A 16,275-nucleotide genomic window follows, 5' to 3' on the forward strand; every position below is an offset into this window, starting at 1 on the left:
TTTAAATTGGAAAGGTATATTTAGAATATATGTATAAAAATGTGAATAATATGTAAATGGACTCAACCAGTGTATGCAGAATGAATAAAACTGAGGCCATATCTTAAACCACTTACATAGATTCCATAAATCCTAAACCATATAATAGCACTTAAGAGGCCTTTTACTACTGTGTGATCCTGCTGGGATCTTTTTACTCCCTCAAGCTCTGCTTCAAGTTCAAATTATGCTACTTGGGCAAGCAATAATTTGGGTCTAAAATAGACATCTAAATACTAATATTTACAGAAGTGAAAAAAATCAGACTAAATGATAAGGTATTAAGATCTATCAATGAGAAAACATAATTGTTATGTACTTTTAATCACATTACTAATATATTGAAATACTATGATTTGGTCATCTCTGGATTTATTTATAACAACATATATTCTCAGAATCAATCATTCAGAGTTTGATCTGGGAACAGGGTTAAATCAGGTTTACATAAGTTGGCCTTATGCTAAAAGCCCTGATCCTCTAGGTCTCAGCTTATGATTAAAGAAGGCTAAAATCAAGAAAGAATGGTATGTGGGTCACAGTAACACATTTCATTCTGCTCCTGAGACACAGGACAGCCCAGGGCCTGACCACAAAAAAGGCAGCTTTGAAAAATAATGAAAGCCAAGATATACAAGGGTCTTTAAGGAATTCATGGCTTATGGAAGCTAAGTATTTGCCAGGTTTCATGAAGTTAACAAAAACTGTGGTTGTTTGATCCTATATTTGCTTTATGAATGAATTTCTTATATTCTGAGATTAAAGAAGAATAAAACCAAGGCCATTTTCTGATCTACTGTAGTAGTTAGTCCTGGAAAATTCCAGGGTAAGGCTGTAAACCAGAGGTGTAAACCATAAGAATCACTGATGAAGAAAAAAAATGACAAATCCCTACTCCAGATCTTTGAAATAAAAATATCGGCCAGGCATGGTGGCTCACCTGAGGTCAGGAGTTCAAGACAAGCCTGGCCAACGTGGTGAAACCCCGCATCTCTACTAAAAAATACAAAAATTAGCCAGGCGTGGTAGCAGGCGCCTGTAATCCCAGCTACTCGGGAGGCTGAGGCAGAAGAATTGCTTGAATCCGGGAGGCAGAGGTTGTAGTGAGCCAAGATCACGCCATTGCACTCCAGCCTGGGTGCAAGAGTGAAACTCTGTCTCCAAACAACAAAACAAAACAAAACAAAAAAATGTCTGGGATGGGGCTGAAACCAATGCTATATACAAACAGCAGGAAAGAGAGCACTTTTAATTGGTGCCATAGTGCCAGTATCAAAGGTATGAATCGGACAGCTCTACTTAATGTGGAATTTACAGTTAATAAGGAATTAGATTCCTTAAGTTATATTTTTGGAATGCATTCATATTATACCCTGAATAAGAGATGAAATGTAAACATTGTATGCCTATGTGCATCTGTACCTATATATAAATTAACATGGGAGAGATAAGAGCTTTTACAGAATGCTTCACAAAGGGCTATTTGAACTAGATTTAGAGGCAAGAGGTCACCAGAAGTAAAAGCAGGGAAGTAGTCACTTAAAATAGCAGGACATAAACAACCGATGACGACTGAAGGTGGGATAGACATGATTTCCCCAGAAGGGCAGAAACTGCCTTATATTTTTCTTGAATCACCTAGAAATATATTCAGACATTGAAGTATCCAGTTTGTCAGAGCAAATTTGATAGAAAAACCACATAGAGAAACATATCTTCAGGGTTTAATATTAAAACATACTATATGTTAAAGTATATAAACACCAAATTTTTTCTTCATTCTGTGAAAAATAGTAAGCAAAACAATGACAAGATACACATTTTAAGCCTTGTACACAAATAGAAAAGCAATATTCATTTTATAAAACAAATCTAGAGTATAAAGGGACTTGTCAAATTAAGTAGGAAAACTTACCGAATCAAGAAGGTGGCATTCAGTAGTGAGACTTTTATTATCAAATAGTACTGAAAAACAAAAAAAAAAAATTAACTTTTTAAAGAATATTCTCACATTCGAGGGTCTTAGAAATGGATAAAACCTTGAAAAATATGAAAAGTTCCACATATCAAATGCTAAGACAAAAATATAGACCATTTTATGCTATACTTTTTGAAAGTAGTTAAATTTCTTGGTTAAATTCTTATCCTTAACTTTGGTATAAAAGGAGTCTTCTGTAAACAAATCTTATGCTTGTAATATTAAAAGTACCCAGAAGATGCTGATGAAGAACAGCTGGAAGACATTAAATGTCTGGCCAAGGTTATAACCTTTTGTTTTACCATAGGCCCCAGTTAGATCAGCTACAGAGTAACTGATGAAAATAGCAGGTGGAACTGGCACACATTATAACAAAACTATAGAAGCCATTTCCTATTGCAGAACCATCACAACAATATAGGTAGAACTAGGCAGTAGGGAAGAAAAATAGGATATTTTGAAGAAAGACTTGGGGATATGTGTTGAAAAGGAGAACTGAAAAAAAGCCCACCCTGACCAATGTGGTGAAACTCTGTCTCTACTAAAAATACAAAAATTAGCCAAGTGCAGTGTCACGTGGGGAGACTGAGGCAGGAGAACCGCTTCAACCTAGGAGGCAGAGGAGGCGGAGGTTACAGTGAGCTGAGATCACACGACTGCACTCCAGTCTGGGCGACAGACTGAGACTTTGTCTCAAAAAAAAAAAAGCTTGAGGGAATTTTTCTAATTCATGGTCTTCACTAACAGTGAAGGCTCCTAAATAGTTAGATCTAATGTAAAATAGACCTTATAGGATAATTTATACCTTAATCCAAGTTCATTTCTTTAATAAAGGCTCATTTAAATATATTTCAAATATCTCACCTGACTGAGAAATTTTAGTTTCCCCTTCTTCTAAGATGCTATTTTGTGAAGCTGTATCTTTTTCAGAGCTACTCATCAAAACATCCTGTGATGTAATCGAAGAATTCAGTTCCATTCCTTCCACAACATCTGAAATTCCTTCTTTTTTGTTAGTATTAATATCATCTGCTACTCCACCAGCAAGAAGAGGCAAACTCATTCTCTCCCTGGGTAAACAATCCACCTTCAAGTTTGTCTTATTTACATCCTAGAAGTAAAAATGGCATTAAATTTAATTATCAATTACTTGGAACAAATTTTAAAAGTCTTGTTGCTATTAAATGTAAGAAAAACAGAAGGATGACATCCTGGACACAGGCTTAAGAACATTATAAATCCTACTATCCTGCTTCTTCAACAATTAGTTCAGATAATACAGAAACAGTATGATTGAAGGCAAGTTTCTCAGCAAGTACCTATACTCTAGCTCAGGGACTGGCAAACATTTTCTGTAAAGGACCAAATAGTAAATATTTTAGGTTTGTGAGCCACAGGGTCTCTGTCATAAGTACTCAACTCTACCACTGTATTGCGAAAGCAGCCAGATAGAATACATAAACAAATATGTGGTTACTGCAATAAAATATGATTTGTAAAAATAGGGGCCAAAGTTTGCTGATTCCTGCTCCAGTTCACTGGTTCCATATTCATCCTGATATGAGTTGAAGAATACAAAATGACACTATGGTTTTAAACGACCCAAATGTCACTGAAACAAGAACCACCATTCTATATGACTGATTTAGATTTCCAATGGAAATTCTGGGGATGGTTTATGAAGTTACTTTCTATAATGATATAAACATATGACATACTGGGGGCTATCGAACCACACTGGAATTGTACTTACATGGTTTTCTTCAATTAAATCTGGTAATCCAGGACACTGAGCATCTTCCACTATGCTGTTCCTAAAGAAGAAAAAAAACAGCATTACACTCATAATTAAACATATTGTTATTGTTTCACTTGTGTTTTGAGTCCATCCTTTATGATGGCAATTAATTTAAGGAATGGATCAAACATGGAGCCTGGCGCAAGATCAGGCCTGATCCAGATAGATTAGTTTTGGACTACAGCTACTGTGGGATGGCCTTACAAACTAAATGTATTCTTCCGCAGAAAGCTCACAAGTCTGTTACCATGGTGGTCAGTCAGGCTCAGGTGGCTCTACCAGCAATACTCTGAATCTCAGCCAAATCTAGAGCTATATACTAAAGAAAAGTCAAAAGGAAGGTGACTTCTGGAGACAGAAGCAACAACTCAATTATTGTCTAGCTGGAGTTAGCTACATTTACTTGTTACTTGTTAATCCATGAGCTGGAGTAAAGGTACCTGCTAAGAAACTTGCCTTCAATCATACTATTTCTATAATTTTATCTGAACTAATTGTTCAAAAAGCAGAACAGGAGTTACAATGTTCTTAAGTCTGTTGCTTGTTAACAAGTAAATGTAGCTAACTCCAGCTAGACAATAATTGAGTTAGAATACAAGGTATTCTAATCCTGAAGTTACTAGCTTGTATCTTATTAGAAAGACCTGTCTTAGCCAGGCACCTTGGCTCATGCCTGTAATCCCAGCACTCTGGGAGGCCGTGGCAGGTGGATCATGAGGTCAGGAGATTGAGACCATCCTGGCTAACATGGTGAAACCCCGTCTCTACTAAAAATACAAAAAATTAGCTGAGCGTGGTGACACGTGCCTGTAGTCTCAGCTACTTGGGAGGCTGAGGCAGGAGAATCACTTGAACCTGGGAGGTGGAGGTTGCAGCGAGCCGAGATTGTGCCACTGCACTCCAACCTCGGCAACAGAGTGACACTCTGTCTCAAAAAAAAAAAAAAAAAAAATCGGGTCGGGCGCGGTGGCTCAAGCCTGTAATCCCAGCACTTTAGGAGGCCGAGACGGGCAGATCACAAGGTCAGGAGATCAAGACCATCCTGGCTAACACGGTGAAACCCCGTCTCTACTAAAAAATACAAAAAAAAAAAAAAAAAAACTAGCCGGGCGAGGTGGCGGGCACCTGTAGTCCCAGCTACTTGGGAGGCTGAGGCAGGAGAATGGTGTAAACCCGGGAGGCGGAGCTTGCAGTGAGCTGAGAACCGGCCACTGCACTCCAGCCTGGGCGACAGAGCGAGACTCCATCTCAAAAAAAAAAAAAAAAAAAAAAAAAAATCTATCTCCGTTTCTTCCAAGTTATTTTTTAAAAAAGATATGCTCTATTTTTCTAGTGTCCAGTTTTACTTTGCCTTTATTGCACAAAGTGGCTTATTTGTATGATGCCCTTTGAGGGCGTTTTGGGGAATCCAAAACCTTTTAAAAGAGCACTTATGACTCAAATGCAATTATGAAGCTTATTAGCAAACAATAGTAAACTACAAGATACACAAAGTAGGCTGGGCGTGGTGGCTCATGCCTGTAATTCCAGCACTTTGGGAGGCCAAGGCTGGCAGATCATGAGGTCAAGAGATCGACATCATCCTGGTCAACATGGTGAAACCCTGTCTCTACTAAAAATACAAAAATTAGCTGGGCATGGTGGCGCGTGCCTGTAGTCTTAGCTACTTGGGAGGCTGAGGCAGAAGAATCGCTTGAACCTGGGAGGCAGAGGTTGCAGTGAGCCGAGATTGTACCACTGCACTCCAGCCTAGGCAACAGAGTGACACGCAGCCTCCAAAAAACAAATAAAACCTAGAATCATATCTAGCCAATAATAATTGTTCAGTACACATTAACTCCCCTTTCTACATGCTCTGCCATCTGTCAAGACAACAATCTCAAGGTACTTTCTACAAAGGCTGGTAAAAAGTGTCTATTTCTCAACCACCTTGGGGAAGCATTAGCATTGCTGCTTTGTAGATGATGAAAGTGAAGCTAAAGAGAATTAATTATTTGCCCCAAAGTTGCATAGCTAGTAAGTCACAGAGCTCTTCCCAGCTCAGAACTGTTGAGCAGTACCTTTAGCACCAAAGGATACCATATTGCTTTTCTCCTTAGTGCCGCAGAATTTACCCATCTAAATTTGACCATTTAGTATCCTGAAATCTTAAGCTTTAGTTTTCTTATTTATAAAAAGGGAGTACTGCCTATATGTTGCAGAGTCATTATGAAATTTATTAACAATATATGTCTGGCACCTTTTACCATCTTAATCTGAAATGGTATTTAATATCAGCAACTGTTAAACTCTTATTAACATGTTAAAGAAATACCTGCTTTCAGGAATATTCAAAAACAAAGTCTTCTTCACATGTTCACTTTTAGTATTCTGAGGACCGGCACTTTCTGGTGACGTAGTTTGTCGTAGAAGGCCCATCTCATTTCTACTCTGAGATACAGCTTTGCTGACTGACTTAGGTGTTCTAAGTCTTTGAGAAAGGCCTTCAGAAGAGACAGAAATTCCTAGAAGATGAGAGAAATCACCTCAATACCAAATAGTTCTTTTACTTTTCATAACTAGGAATACACTGAAAATCCTATCAGCCTCTTTTTCCTGTCAAATAATGTCTGTTAAAGACAAATGCCTGGGACTTTCTGTTAAAGACAGTATTGAAATGCATATCAGATGCTGCTTCCTTTTGACATCCCACTACTTTTACATGAACAGAGATAATTTTGTTGTTGCTGTTGTTGAGACAGTCTCACTGTCACCCTGGATGGACAGGCTAGAGTGCAGTGGTGTGATCTCTCAGCTCACTACAACCTCTGCCTCCCAGCTTCAAGTGATTCTCCTGTCTCAGTCTCCCCAGTAGCTGGGACTACAGATGCATGCCACCATGACTGGCTAATTTTTGTATTTTTAGTAGAGATGAGGTTTCGCCATCTTGGCCAGGCTGGTTTCGAACTCCTGACCTCAGGTGATCCACCTGCCTCGGACTCCCAAAGTGCTGGGATTATAGGTGTGAGCCACTGTGCCGGGCCTGAACAGAGATAATTTTTTTTTGTTTTTGTTTTTTAGAGATAGAGTTTCATTCTTGTCACCCAGGCTGGAGTGCCATGGCACGATCTTGGCTCACTGCAACCTCCACCTCCTGGGTTCAAGCGATTCTCCTGTCTCTGCCTCCCAAGTAGCTGGGATTACAGGCACCCGCCACCATGCCTGGCTAATTTTTTGTATTTTTAGTAGAGATGAGGTTTCACCATGTTGGTCAGGCTCATCTCGAACTCCTGACCTCAGGTGATCCACCCGCCTCAGCCTCCCAAAGTACTGGGATTACAGGCGTGAGCCACCGTGCCTGGCCAGAGATAACCTTAAAAAGCATAACTCTACAAGGACAAAGGAAACTAAAGAAGAGCCAGCAACAGTAACAACATTTTGGAAGCTATAATGTAGATTGTTGAGTGGGACTTAGACTCAAGAAAACGAATTCTAAGCCACCAATCAAGAAAAATGAGAATCAATCCAATTTCTAGCACATAACTTCTCAAAAGAACTGGTGGCTCTAAGTACCTCTGCAAATGGAGATGAAAATGGAGCTAAACATAGAAGGTAATCGCTCAGATTCCTTTCCTCATTCTGCACAGCAGAGCAACTGTCATTACCCACCCCCATCACCAAAAACAGAAGGGTCTCTAGTTTAGAGGATACCAGATACAGTCGAGAGACAGGGTACTGCATGGAAAATAAGGGAAAGAAGTGAATATGTACATATAAAATGTTGAGACACTTAGCTTTCTTCCCCCACATGGCTCCTGAAAGACTGGCAGCCAGAATGACACCTTCCAGGAAGCAGACGGAAAGCATCTTCTCTGGGGAATCTGAGTAGACTATGAGAAAAGTCTTAAATGCAGTGATGTGTAAGTTCCCAGCATAATGGCCCCGCTAACAGTAGGGCCCCCACAGTAAAGGTCCTACCCATGTGCAGAGAGTTTCCAGTCAGCTTCTTAGTGCCCTATTCTTAACCATGTGCAGGCAGTGAGAGATCACCAGATTCCTGAGGAAAGCCTCTAATACAAGAGACAGAAACCAAAAACAACTAGACGAAAGTACCCTGAAACAAACACTGTCTATAGTGGATGAAGAAAACATAAAAGCTATCATTAATATCCTTGGAAAGATAAAACAATGCACTTATGAAACAAGTGCAGAATGCTATAAAATGAACATTTGGAGAGTAAGAAAGGGCTCTTGGGAATTAAAAACATAATAGCCAGCATGAAAACTGAGGAAATCTCCAGGAAGTAGAAGAAACAGTAAGTACATGAAAGAAAGATTAAAAAGTCTACCAGAAGAAAAATGTGTTTTCAAAAAAGATCAAAGCTTGTCAAGAGAGATGGTGGTAAACAACAAAAGACTCCAGTAAGAATTGAAAGTAGTTGCTTCTAGGGACTGGCAAATGGAATGAAAAGGGCTTCCTCAGGGACTACTGTTTTGTAATTAGCCTCATATAAACTATGTGTTCTGTAACAATTTTAAAAGACCAATTTTTGCATAAACTTTAATCTCCCTATCTATAAGGACTGAGTTGAGTATGCGAAAGAACAGAATGATGAGCTCATGGCTGTAAAAACCACAAAGATCCTTGACAAGTAGTAGAATGGGGCCACGTTATTAGCAGCAGTGAGAGATTCCTGGGTATCTAGGGAGTATAGCTGCTTAAGGAAACAAACAAAAGTGCAACAGATTTGATACCTAAACCAACAAGAAAGTTATAATATACTTGAGGATCACTGTAAATATCAGATAGCAGGTATTAGAGAACAATTTAGGTTTATTTTGAAAAAACTTCCTGGTGGACATCTATGGCTTGTAAATAATTTCAATTGAGATAAATTCAATTCAAGAAAAACAGTCTGTATTTCCTGAAGTATTAAAAACTGCTTTTACTGGAACGTTTTTAAATTAGAAAATTAGTACATTTACTGCCTTTCAAAAAGATTTGAGCAAAAGTTTTAACACAAATGCAAATAAAACCAAACCCACTTTGCATAAACTTCCTTTTATTTTTTAGAGATAGAGTCTTGCTCTGTCACTGAGGCTAGAGTGCAGGGGCACAATCATAGCTCGCTGTAACCTTGAACTCCTGGGCTCAAGTGATCCTCCTGCCCCCGCCTCCCGAGTATGTGGGACTACAGGCATGTACCGCCAGGCTTGGTTAATTTTTTATTTTTTTGTAGAGAGGGGCTCTCACTAAATTGCCCAGGCTGGTCTCAAACTCTTAGCTTCAAATGATCCCCCTGCCTTGGTCTCTCAAAGTACTGGGATTATAGGCATGAACCAACACACACAGCACATAAGCTTCATTTTAAAGCACAGCTAGAGAAGTGTGATAGCTGGATGCTCAAGTTTCTTTTGCATTTTAAACTCTAACCAAACTTCTAACTGACCTGAAGAAAATCACTTTACTTCTTCATGCTTCTGTCACTTCTCTTACCTCTTGGGATCCTGTGACCTTTCCCATAGACTGTAGGGTTACATGGTAATTACATTACAGATGTGAAATTACTTAGAAAGTAGAAAAGCAATCTTAGAAGACATATCGCACTTAAACTAATCTGATCATACCCATCAAAATGTGATTTACATGTATTTGTGAGTGAGCATAGTCTATTTTCTAAAAATCACAGAAAAACTTACGTCTCTTAATGTAAAAACTATTTCTCACCTTACACAAGCCCCCATCTATCCCAAATATTTCTCTTAAGTAGTCTCAGGAAAACAACAACAACAACAACAACAACAACAACAAACAAAAACAACTAACCTGAGAATGATTTAATAGGACTTTCAACTCTGAAAAATCCAGCATCAAATACTATTTTATCAACTTCCTTTGGTATCACAGAGGCTGCTATTTCAGCTTGTTCTTCCTGCTTAATTCTCTCTCTCATTGCATTTTTTATGGCAGCTAGGCGATTTCTCGCTGCAATTCTTCCAGCATCATCCTGTTTTGGTTTACTCGCTATACCTGAGACAACTTTTTTCTGCAAAGAGAAACTGACATATATTAAAGCTGCCCATTACCATCTTATAAGAAAAACACACAACAAACACAAACACAAATTATCACTTAAAAATTTAATTTTTAAAAATAAAGTATACATAAAATATTTCACATTCAGCATGTATTTATCAAGTTCCTAGTATGTGCTAAAAGGGTGAAAAGGTAAAGGACACAGTGGCTGCCCTCAAGGAGTTTGCAGCTTAGTGGAAGATCTGGGAAGTAAAGTAAGAAGGATAAATGTCCCATTAGAAATAAATGTAGGGGCATCCTTCAGATTATAACCATGACACCCCCCTCCAAAAAAAAAAAAAGAAAAAAAAAAAGTAAAGAAAGAAAAAAAGTAAAACATTAAAAGAAAATAAATAAGGATGACACCTAAACCAATCTTCAGACATCAGGAAAGGTTGTAGGAAGTAGCACCTATGCTGAAACCACATTTCATCAAACTAAAAGATGGGATGAGGCAAGGGCTAGAGAGATGTTTCCAAAGCCAGAAATGAAAGAAAGCAAAGTGGAGTTAAACAATACCTAGATTATAAAATCACCTGCATGTAAGTTTTAAGAAAATCACATTTACACAAAGGACAAAGAAATAGAGAGTTATTAGTGATTTTTAAGCAGAAGATTAACATTATCAAGTTGGTGTTTTAGAAAGATCACTCAGACTAAGGAGTAAGAGATGAAAAAAGTGGATAGATTCAACAGATATTTGAAAGGTAGAATTGAGAGGACTTACTCATCTATTGGATGTCTGTGGGGCGGAGATGGTGAAATAAAGAAAGCAAAGGACCAAAAGAGATACTGAGACTTCTATCTTGAACACCTGGTGGGATGGTAACAGTATTATGAGACAGGGCAACATTGGTGTGTGTGGAGATGCTGTCAGTTTGGGATATATTGATTTTTAAGGTATATTGAGTCATGATATATAGAATTAGAGCCTAGTAAGTGTGGTCTGCAATACAGACTTGGGAATCATCACAGGTTGGGTAAGATTGCACAGAAAAATTATGGAAGGAAAGAAGAGAGTAGAGGTAGGATTTCTAAGTATCAAAAACATTTAAGGGATAAATGGAAAATGAATATGCAAACATGACTGAAGAATAGACAAAGAAGTAGAAAGGAAATATAATTTCAAAAACAAGGAAGTAGGTCAGGTGCGGCGACTCATGCCTGTAATCCCAGCACTCTGGGAGGCTGAGGCGGGTGGATCACTTGAGGACAGGAGTTCCAGACCAGCATGGCCAACATAGAGAAACACCAGCTCCACTAAAAATATAAAAAATTAGCTGGGTATGGTGGAACATGCCTGTAGTCCCAGCTACTCAGGAGGCTGAGATGGGAGATCGCTTGAACCTGGGAGGCGAAGGTTACAGTGAACCAAGATTGTGCCACAGCACTCCAGCCTGAGCCACAGAGCTAGACTCCGTCTCAAAAAATAAAATACAAAAATAAAAATACAAGAAAAAAAAATTAGCTGGGCATGGTGGCACCCACCTGTAATCCCAGCTACTTAGGAGGCTGAGACATGAGAATAGCTTGAACCTGGGAGGCAGAGGTTGCAGTAAGCCGAGATGGCACTACTGTACTCCAGCCTGGGCAACACAGCAGGACTATCTCAAAAAAGTAGACCATATTTAATACTGCAGAAAGGTTAGCTTTATTTATTTATTTATTTTATTTTTTGAGACAGAGTCTTGATCTGTCGCCCAGGCTGATGTGCAGTGGCATGATCTCGGTTCACTGTAACCTCTGCCTCCTGGGTTCAAGTGATTCTCCTACCTCAGCCTCCTGAGTAGCTGGGATTATTGGCGCCTGCCACCATGCCTGGCTAATTTTTTATTTTTAGTAGAGACAGGGTTTCACCATGTTGGCCAGGCTAATCTCGAACTAACCTCAGGTGATCTGCCTCCCTCAGCCTCCCAAAGTGCTGGGATTACAGGCTTGAGCCACCACGACTGGCCTAGAAAGGTTAGATTTTAAAAGTGCCTAATAACTTAAGCAACTAGTGGATTAATAATTTAGATAACTACTCTAAAGTTATAGAGGGGGTAAAACTGAATTGCAATGAGTTGGAGAAATAAAGGAACAAAAATAATTGAGTATAGACAACATTTTAGGATGCTCGTCAGTGACTGGGAAGAAAGAGAAAAATGGGGGTGTACAAGCAATTAAAGGGAGAAGCAGACACCACAGGTTTCTTTGTTTTAATGTAAATAATGATAAGACACTTAAACATGTTTAAAAACTGATGAAAAAAAGGGGGAAGGGAAAACAAGACTAACTGATGGAATGAGGGATTAATAAATAAGAGGTAGTAGGGAGTGGTATCCAAGTATAGTATAAAAGATTAGCTTTACTTTGTTTGATTATCTTAACAGTAGCCTATAAAATAAAGTAGGAGAGAGACACCTGGTGATTACAGGCAGAATTACAAATCTCTCTAGGACACAAGCCATGATCTGCATCACTGATGATATTATTATTTCCAGGACTAAATCCTTAATAAGAAATACCCACAGTTGGCCGGGCGTGGTGGCTCAAGCCTGTAATCCCAGCACTTTGGGAGGCCGAGACGGGTGGATCACGAGGTCAGGAGATCGAGACCATCCTGGCTAACACGGTGAAACCCCGTCTCTACTAAAAAATACAAAAAAAACTAGCCGGGCGAGGTGGTGGGCGCCTGTAGTCCCAGCTACTCCGGAGGCTGAGGCAGGAGAATAACGTGAACCCGGGAGGCGGAGCTTGCAGTGAGCTGAGATCCGGCCACTGCACTCCAGCCTGGGCGACAGGGCGAGACTCCGTTTCAAAAAAAAAAAAAAAGAAATACCCACAGTAGCTTTAATAATGAAGTAGCATCCTTCACTATACTTTTGAAATCCATTCAATCAATTTAGTTACTGTCCTCAGGGTCCTTGTGAGACTTTATTAGTAAAAAAAAAATTTTTTTTGAGACGGAGTTTTGCTCGTTGCCCAGGCCGGAGTGCAATGGTGTGATCTCAGCCCACCACAACCTCCGCCTCCCAGGGTCAAGCAATTCTCCTGCCTCAGCCTCCTGAGTTGCTGGGATTACAGGCATGCACCACCTCGCCCAGCTAATTTTTGTATTTTTGGTAGAGACAGGGTTTCTCCGTGATGGTCAGGCTGGTCTTGAACTCCAAACCTCAGGTGATCTGCCTGCCTCAGCTGCCCAAAGTGCTGGGATTACAGATGTGAGCCACTGCGCCTGGCCTAGTAAAATATTTTTTAAGGCCGAGCACAGTGGCTCATGCCTGTAATCCCAGCACTTTGGAGGCTGAGGCAGGAGAATCACTTGAACTCAGGAGGTAGAGGTTGTGGTGAACCAAGGTCATGCCACTGCACTCCAGCCTGTGCAACAAGAGCGAAACTCTGTCTCGAAAAAAAAAAAAAAAAGTTTAAAAATAAAGTTTAAAAAAAAAAAAAACACTTTAACAAGTTAAACTCCTAAGTTAGGATTCAAGAGAGTTTTTATTTGGATTACATAGTATAATAAAATACCAATCTAGACAAGCTGAGTTTATAACTACAGGCATTTTTCTCATATCATAAAGAAAAACTGAATGCTTAGTTTGAAAAGTGTCCACCCAAACCAAAAACTTTGAATTCAAAAACATTACTAGAAAGATAATTACTAGAAACAAATAAGAACAAAATCTATGTTAACAAAGCAACAAGGATAACAGCTTCCATTTCATATAACTGTTGTAAGGATTAAGTTAATATATATAAAGTACTTGGAATAATATTTGGCACATAGTAAGCATTATATAAATTACCTACTACTATTAAAACAAAATGTGTAAGTACAGTTTAACGAATAAAACCAACACTCATATATCCACTATGTGGTAACTCAGAAGCCCTCCGGGTACCCCAATTCAATCACAGTCCCTCCTTCTCTCTAGACATAACTATCCTAAATTTTATGTCGATCGATTTGCTTGCTCTTTCTTCAAAGGCAATCAATACACTGTAAGCAATATACAGACTTAACTTTGTAAAATGATGAGAAATCTGAAGCTAAATGTTTTTAAAACTTAAAAACAACAAATAGAAGAATCTATATTAGAAATCTGGATGTATGTAGAACAGTTCCTTAACTAGAAAAAAAAATTTGGATATAAAACCCACAAACTTACCCTAAAGACATTTTTGTTCATATTATTATTCATATTATTATTGACTTGCCACCCAGATTCCTCAAGTTTGATCAGATTGTTGAATTTGTGGATTACATCTTCTATCTGTTAATAAATAAAGCACAAATTTAACAGATTAATGATAGCCATATTAAAGTTATAAACTAATGAGTTGAAGACTAAAAAATAATTAAAAATGGCGATTCAGAAATGATGAGTTATTAAAACTGGACTGAGTCATTCTCAATTTAGTGTTCAAATCAATAATTTTTATAGTAAAGTTTTTCATTATCTTTCGTCTTACAAACCTCCAAAATCTACATAAAGAATATCATATACGAATAACTCTCCTAGATTTTTTACTAAAATGCTAAAATGGTAGAAAATACATCCTAAATGTTTTTGTTTCTTAAATTACACAATGTGAACACAATCCAATTTCTTTTTATTTATCCATTCCTCCACTGAAGGACATCTTGGTTGCTTCCATGTTTTGGCAATTATGAATAAAGCTGCTATACTGCTAAAAACATCCGTGTGCAGGTTTTTATATGGACATAAGTTTTCAACTCATTTGGAGTGCAATTGCTGGATCGTATGGTAGGAGTATGTTTAGTTTTGCAAGTGACTGCCAAACTGTCTTCTAAAGTGGATATAACATTTTGCATTCCCATAGGCAATGAATGGAAAGTTCGTATTGCTCCATACCCTCCCCAGCATTTGCTGTTGGCAGTGTTTTGAATTTTCACTGTTCCCTAGTAGGTATGTGGTAGTATCTGTTGTTTTGATTTGTAGTTCCCTAATGACATATGATGTTGAGCATCTTTTCATATGCGTATTTGCCATCTGTATATCTTCTATGGTGAGTTAACAGTTCAGGTCTTTTGCCCATTTTTAATTGAGTTGTTCATTTCCTTATTCCTGGGTTTTAAGAGCTCTTTGTATCTTTTGAATAATAGTCTTAACAGATACATCTTTTGCAAATATTTTCTCCCAATCTGTGCCATTTCTCATTTTCTTGACATAATCTCATTTTAAAAGATACAAGTATATTTAATAGGATGGAAATATAATCTCCATCTTTCTGATACTTCCAGTCTCCTACAAAGAGTTAGTTACTGTCAACAGTTTGGTAACCATGCTTTGAGTTTCCACGTTATGCACTTATACACACACATCCTCTCAGCTTTGCTCTCCCTTAAAAATATGTAAATATCTGTAGGCACTGTGGCACATGCATATAATCCAAGCTACTTGGGAGGCTGAGGTAGGGGGATTGCTTGAACCCAAAAGGTCAAGACTAGCCTGGGCAACAAGTGAGACCCCATCTCAAAGGAAAAAAAAAGTAAATGTCAAAATGACTCAGATTTACACTCATGACCCACTGATTTTCAACAAAGATGCCAATACAATTCAATGGGGAAAATACAGTCTTTTCAACAAGCAGCGCTTGGAAAATTGGTTATCCACAAGCAAAAAGATGAATTTAGACTCACAATCTCATACCATATACAAAAACTAACCAAATGGATCATAGACTGAACTGTAAGTACTAAAATCATAAGACTGTTAGAAGAAAACACAGGAGAAAATCTTTATGACTTGTGGTTAGGTAAGAGTTCTTAGACATGGTGTCAAAATCACAACATAAAAGAAAAAAAAAATCTGGCCGGATGCAGTGGCACACCCCTGTAATCCCAGCACTTTGGGAGGCCAAGGCGGGTGGATCAGTTGAGGTCAAGAGTTCAAGACCAGTTCGGCCAACATGGTGAAATCCCATCTCTATAAAAAATACAAAAATTAGCTGGGCATGGTGGCATGTGCCTGTTTTCCCAGCTACCTGGGAGGCTGAGGCATAAGAATTGCTTGAACCTGGAAGGCAGAGGCTGCAGTGAGATGAGATCACACCACTGCACTCTAGTCTGGGTGACAGAGTAAGACTCCATCTCAAAAAAAAAAAAAAAGAAAAGAAAAAATTTGGCCGGGCGCGGTGGCTCAAGCCTGTAATCCCAGCACTTTGGGAGGCCGAGACGGGCGGATCACGAGGTCAGGAGATCGAGACCATCCTGGCTAATACGGTGAAACCCTGTCTCTACTTAAAAATACAAAAAACTAGCCGGGCGACGAGGCGGGCGCCTGTAGTCCCAGCTACTTGGGAGGCTGAGGCAGGAGAATGGCGTAAACCCGGGAGGCGGAGCTTGCAGTGAGCTGAGATCCGGCCACTGCACTCCAGCCTGGGTGGCAGAGCAAGACT

General features: G+C 38.9%; 1 protein-coding gene across 3 annotated transcripts in view; it reads right to left on the minus strand.

Annotated features, from left to right (window-relative positions):
* Positions 1 to 16,275, minus strand: part of DLGAP5 (DLG associated protein 5) — a 41,531-nt gene that overhangs the window by 668 nt on the left and 24,588 nt on the right. For all 3 annotated transcript variants that reach the window (XM_010372034.1, XM_010372035.2, XM_010372036.2), the window contains 6 exons: positions 14,022 to 14,126; positions 9,622 to 9,841; positions 6,130 to 6,319; positions 3,771 to 3,831; positions 2,882 to 3,128; positions 1,955 to 2,004 (listed from right to left, as the gene is read on the minus strand). In XM_010372034.1, the coding sequence (XP_010370336.1) occupies positions 1,955 to 2,004; positions 2,882 to 3,128; positions 3,771 to 3,831; positions 6,130 to 6,319; positions 9,622 to 9,841; positions 14,022 to 14,126 (873 nt within the window). The remainder of the gene's footprint in view (positions 1 to 1,954; positions 2,005 to 2,881; positions 3,129 to 3,770; positions 3,832 to 6,129; positions 6,320 to 9,621; positions 9,842 to 14,021; positions 14,127 to 16,275) is intronic.

Source organism: Rhinopithecus roxellana, chromosome 5 (genome assembly GCF_007565055.1).
Source record: "Rhinopithecus roxellana isolate Shanxi Qingling chromosome 5, ASM756505v1, whole genome shotgun sequence".
NCBI lineage: Eukaryota > Metazoa > Chordata > Mammalia > Primates > Cercopithecidae > Rhinopithecus > Rhinopithecus roxellana.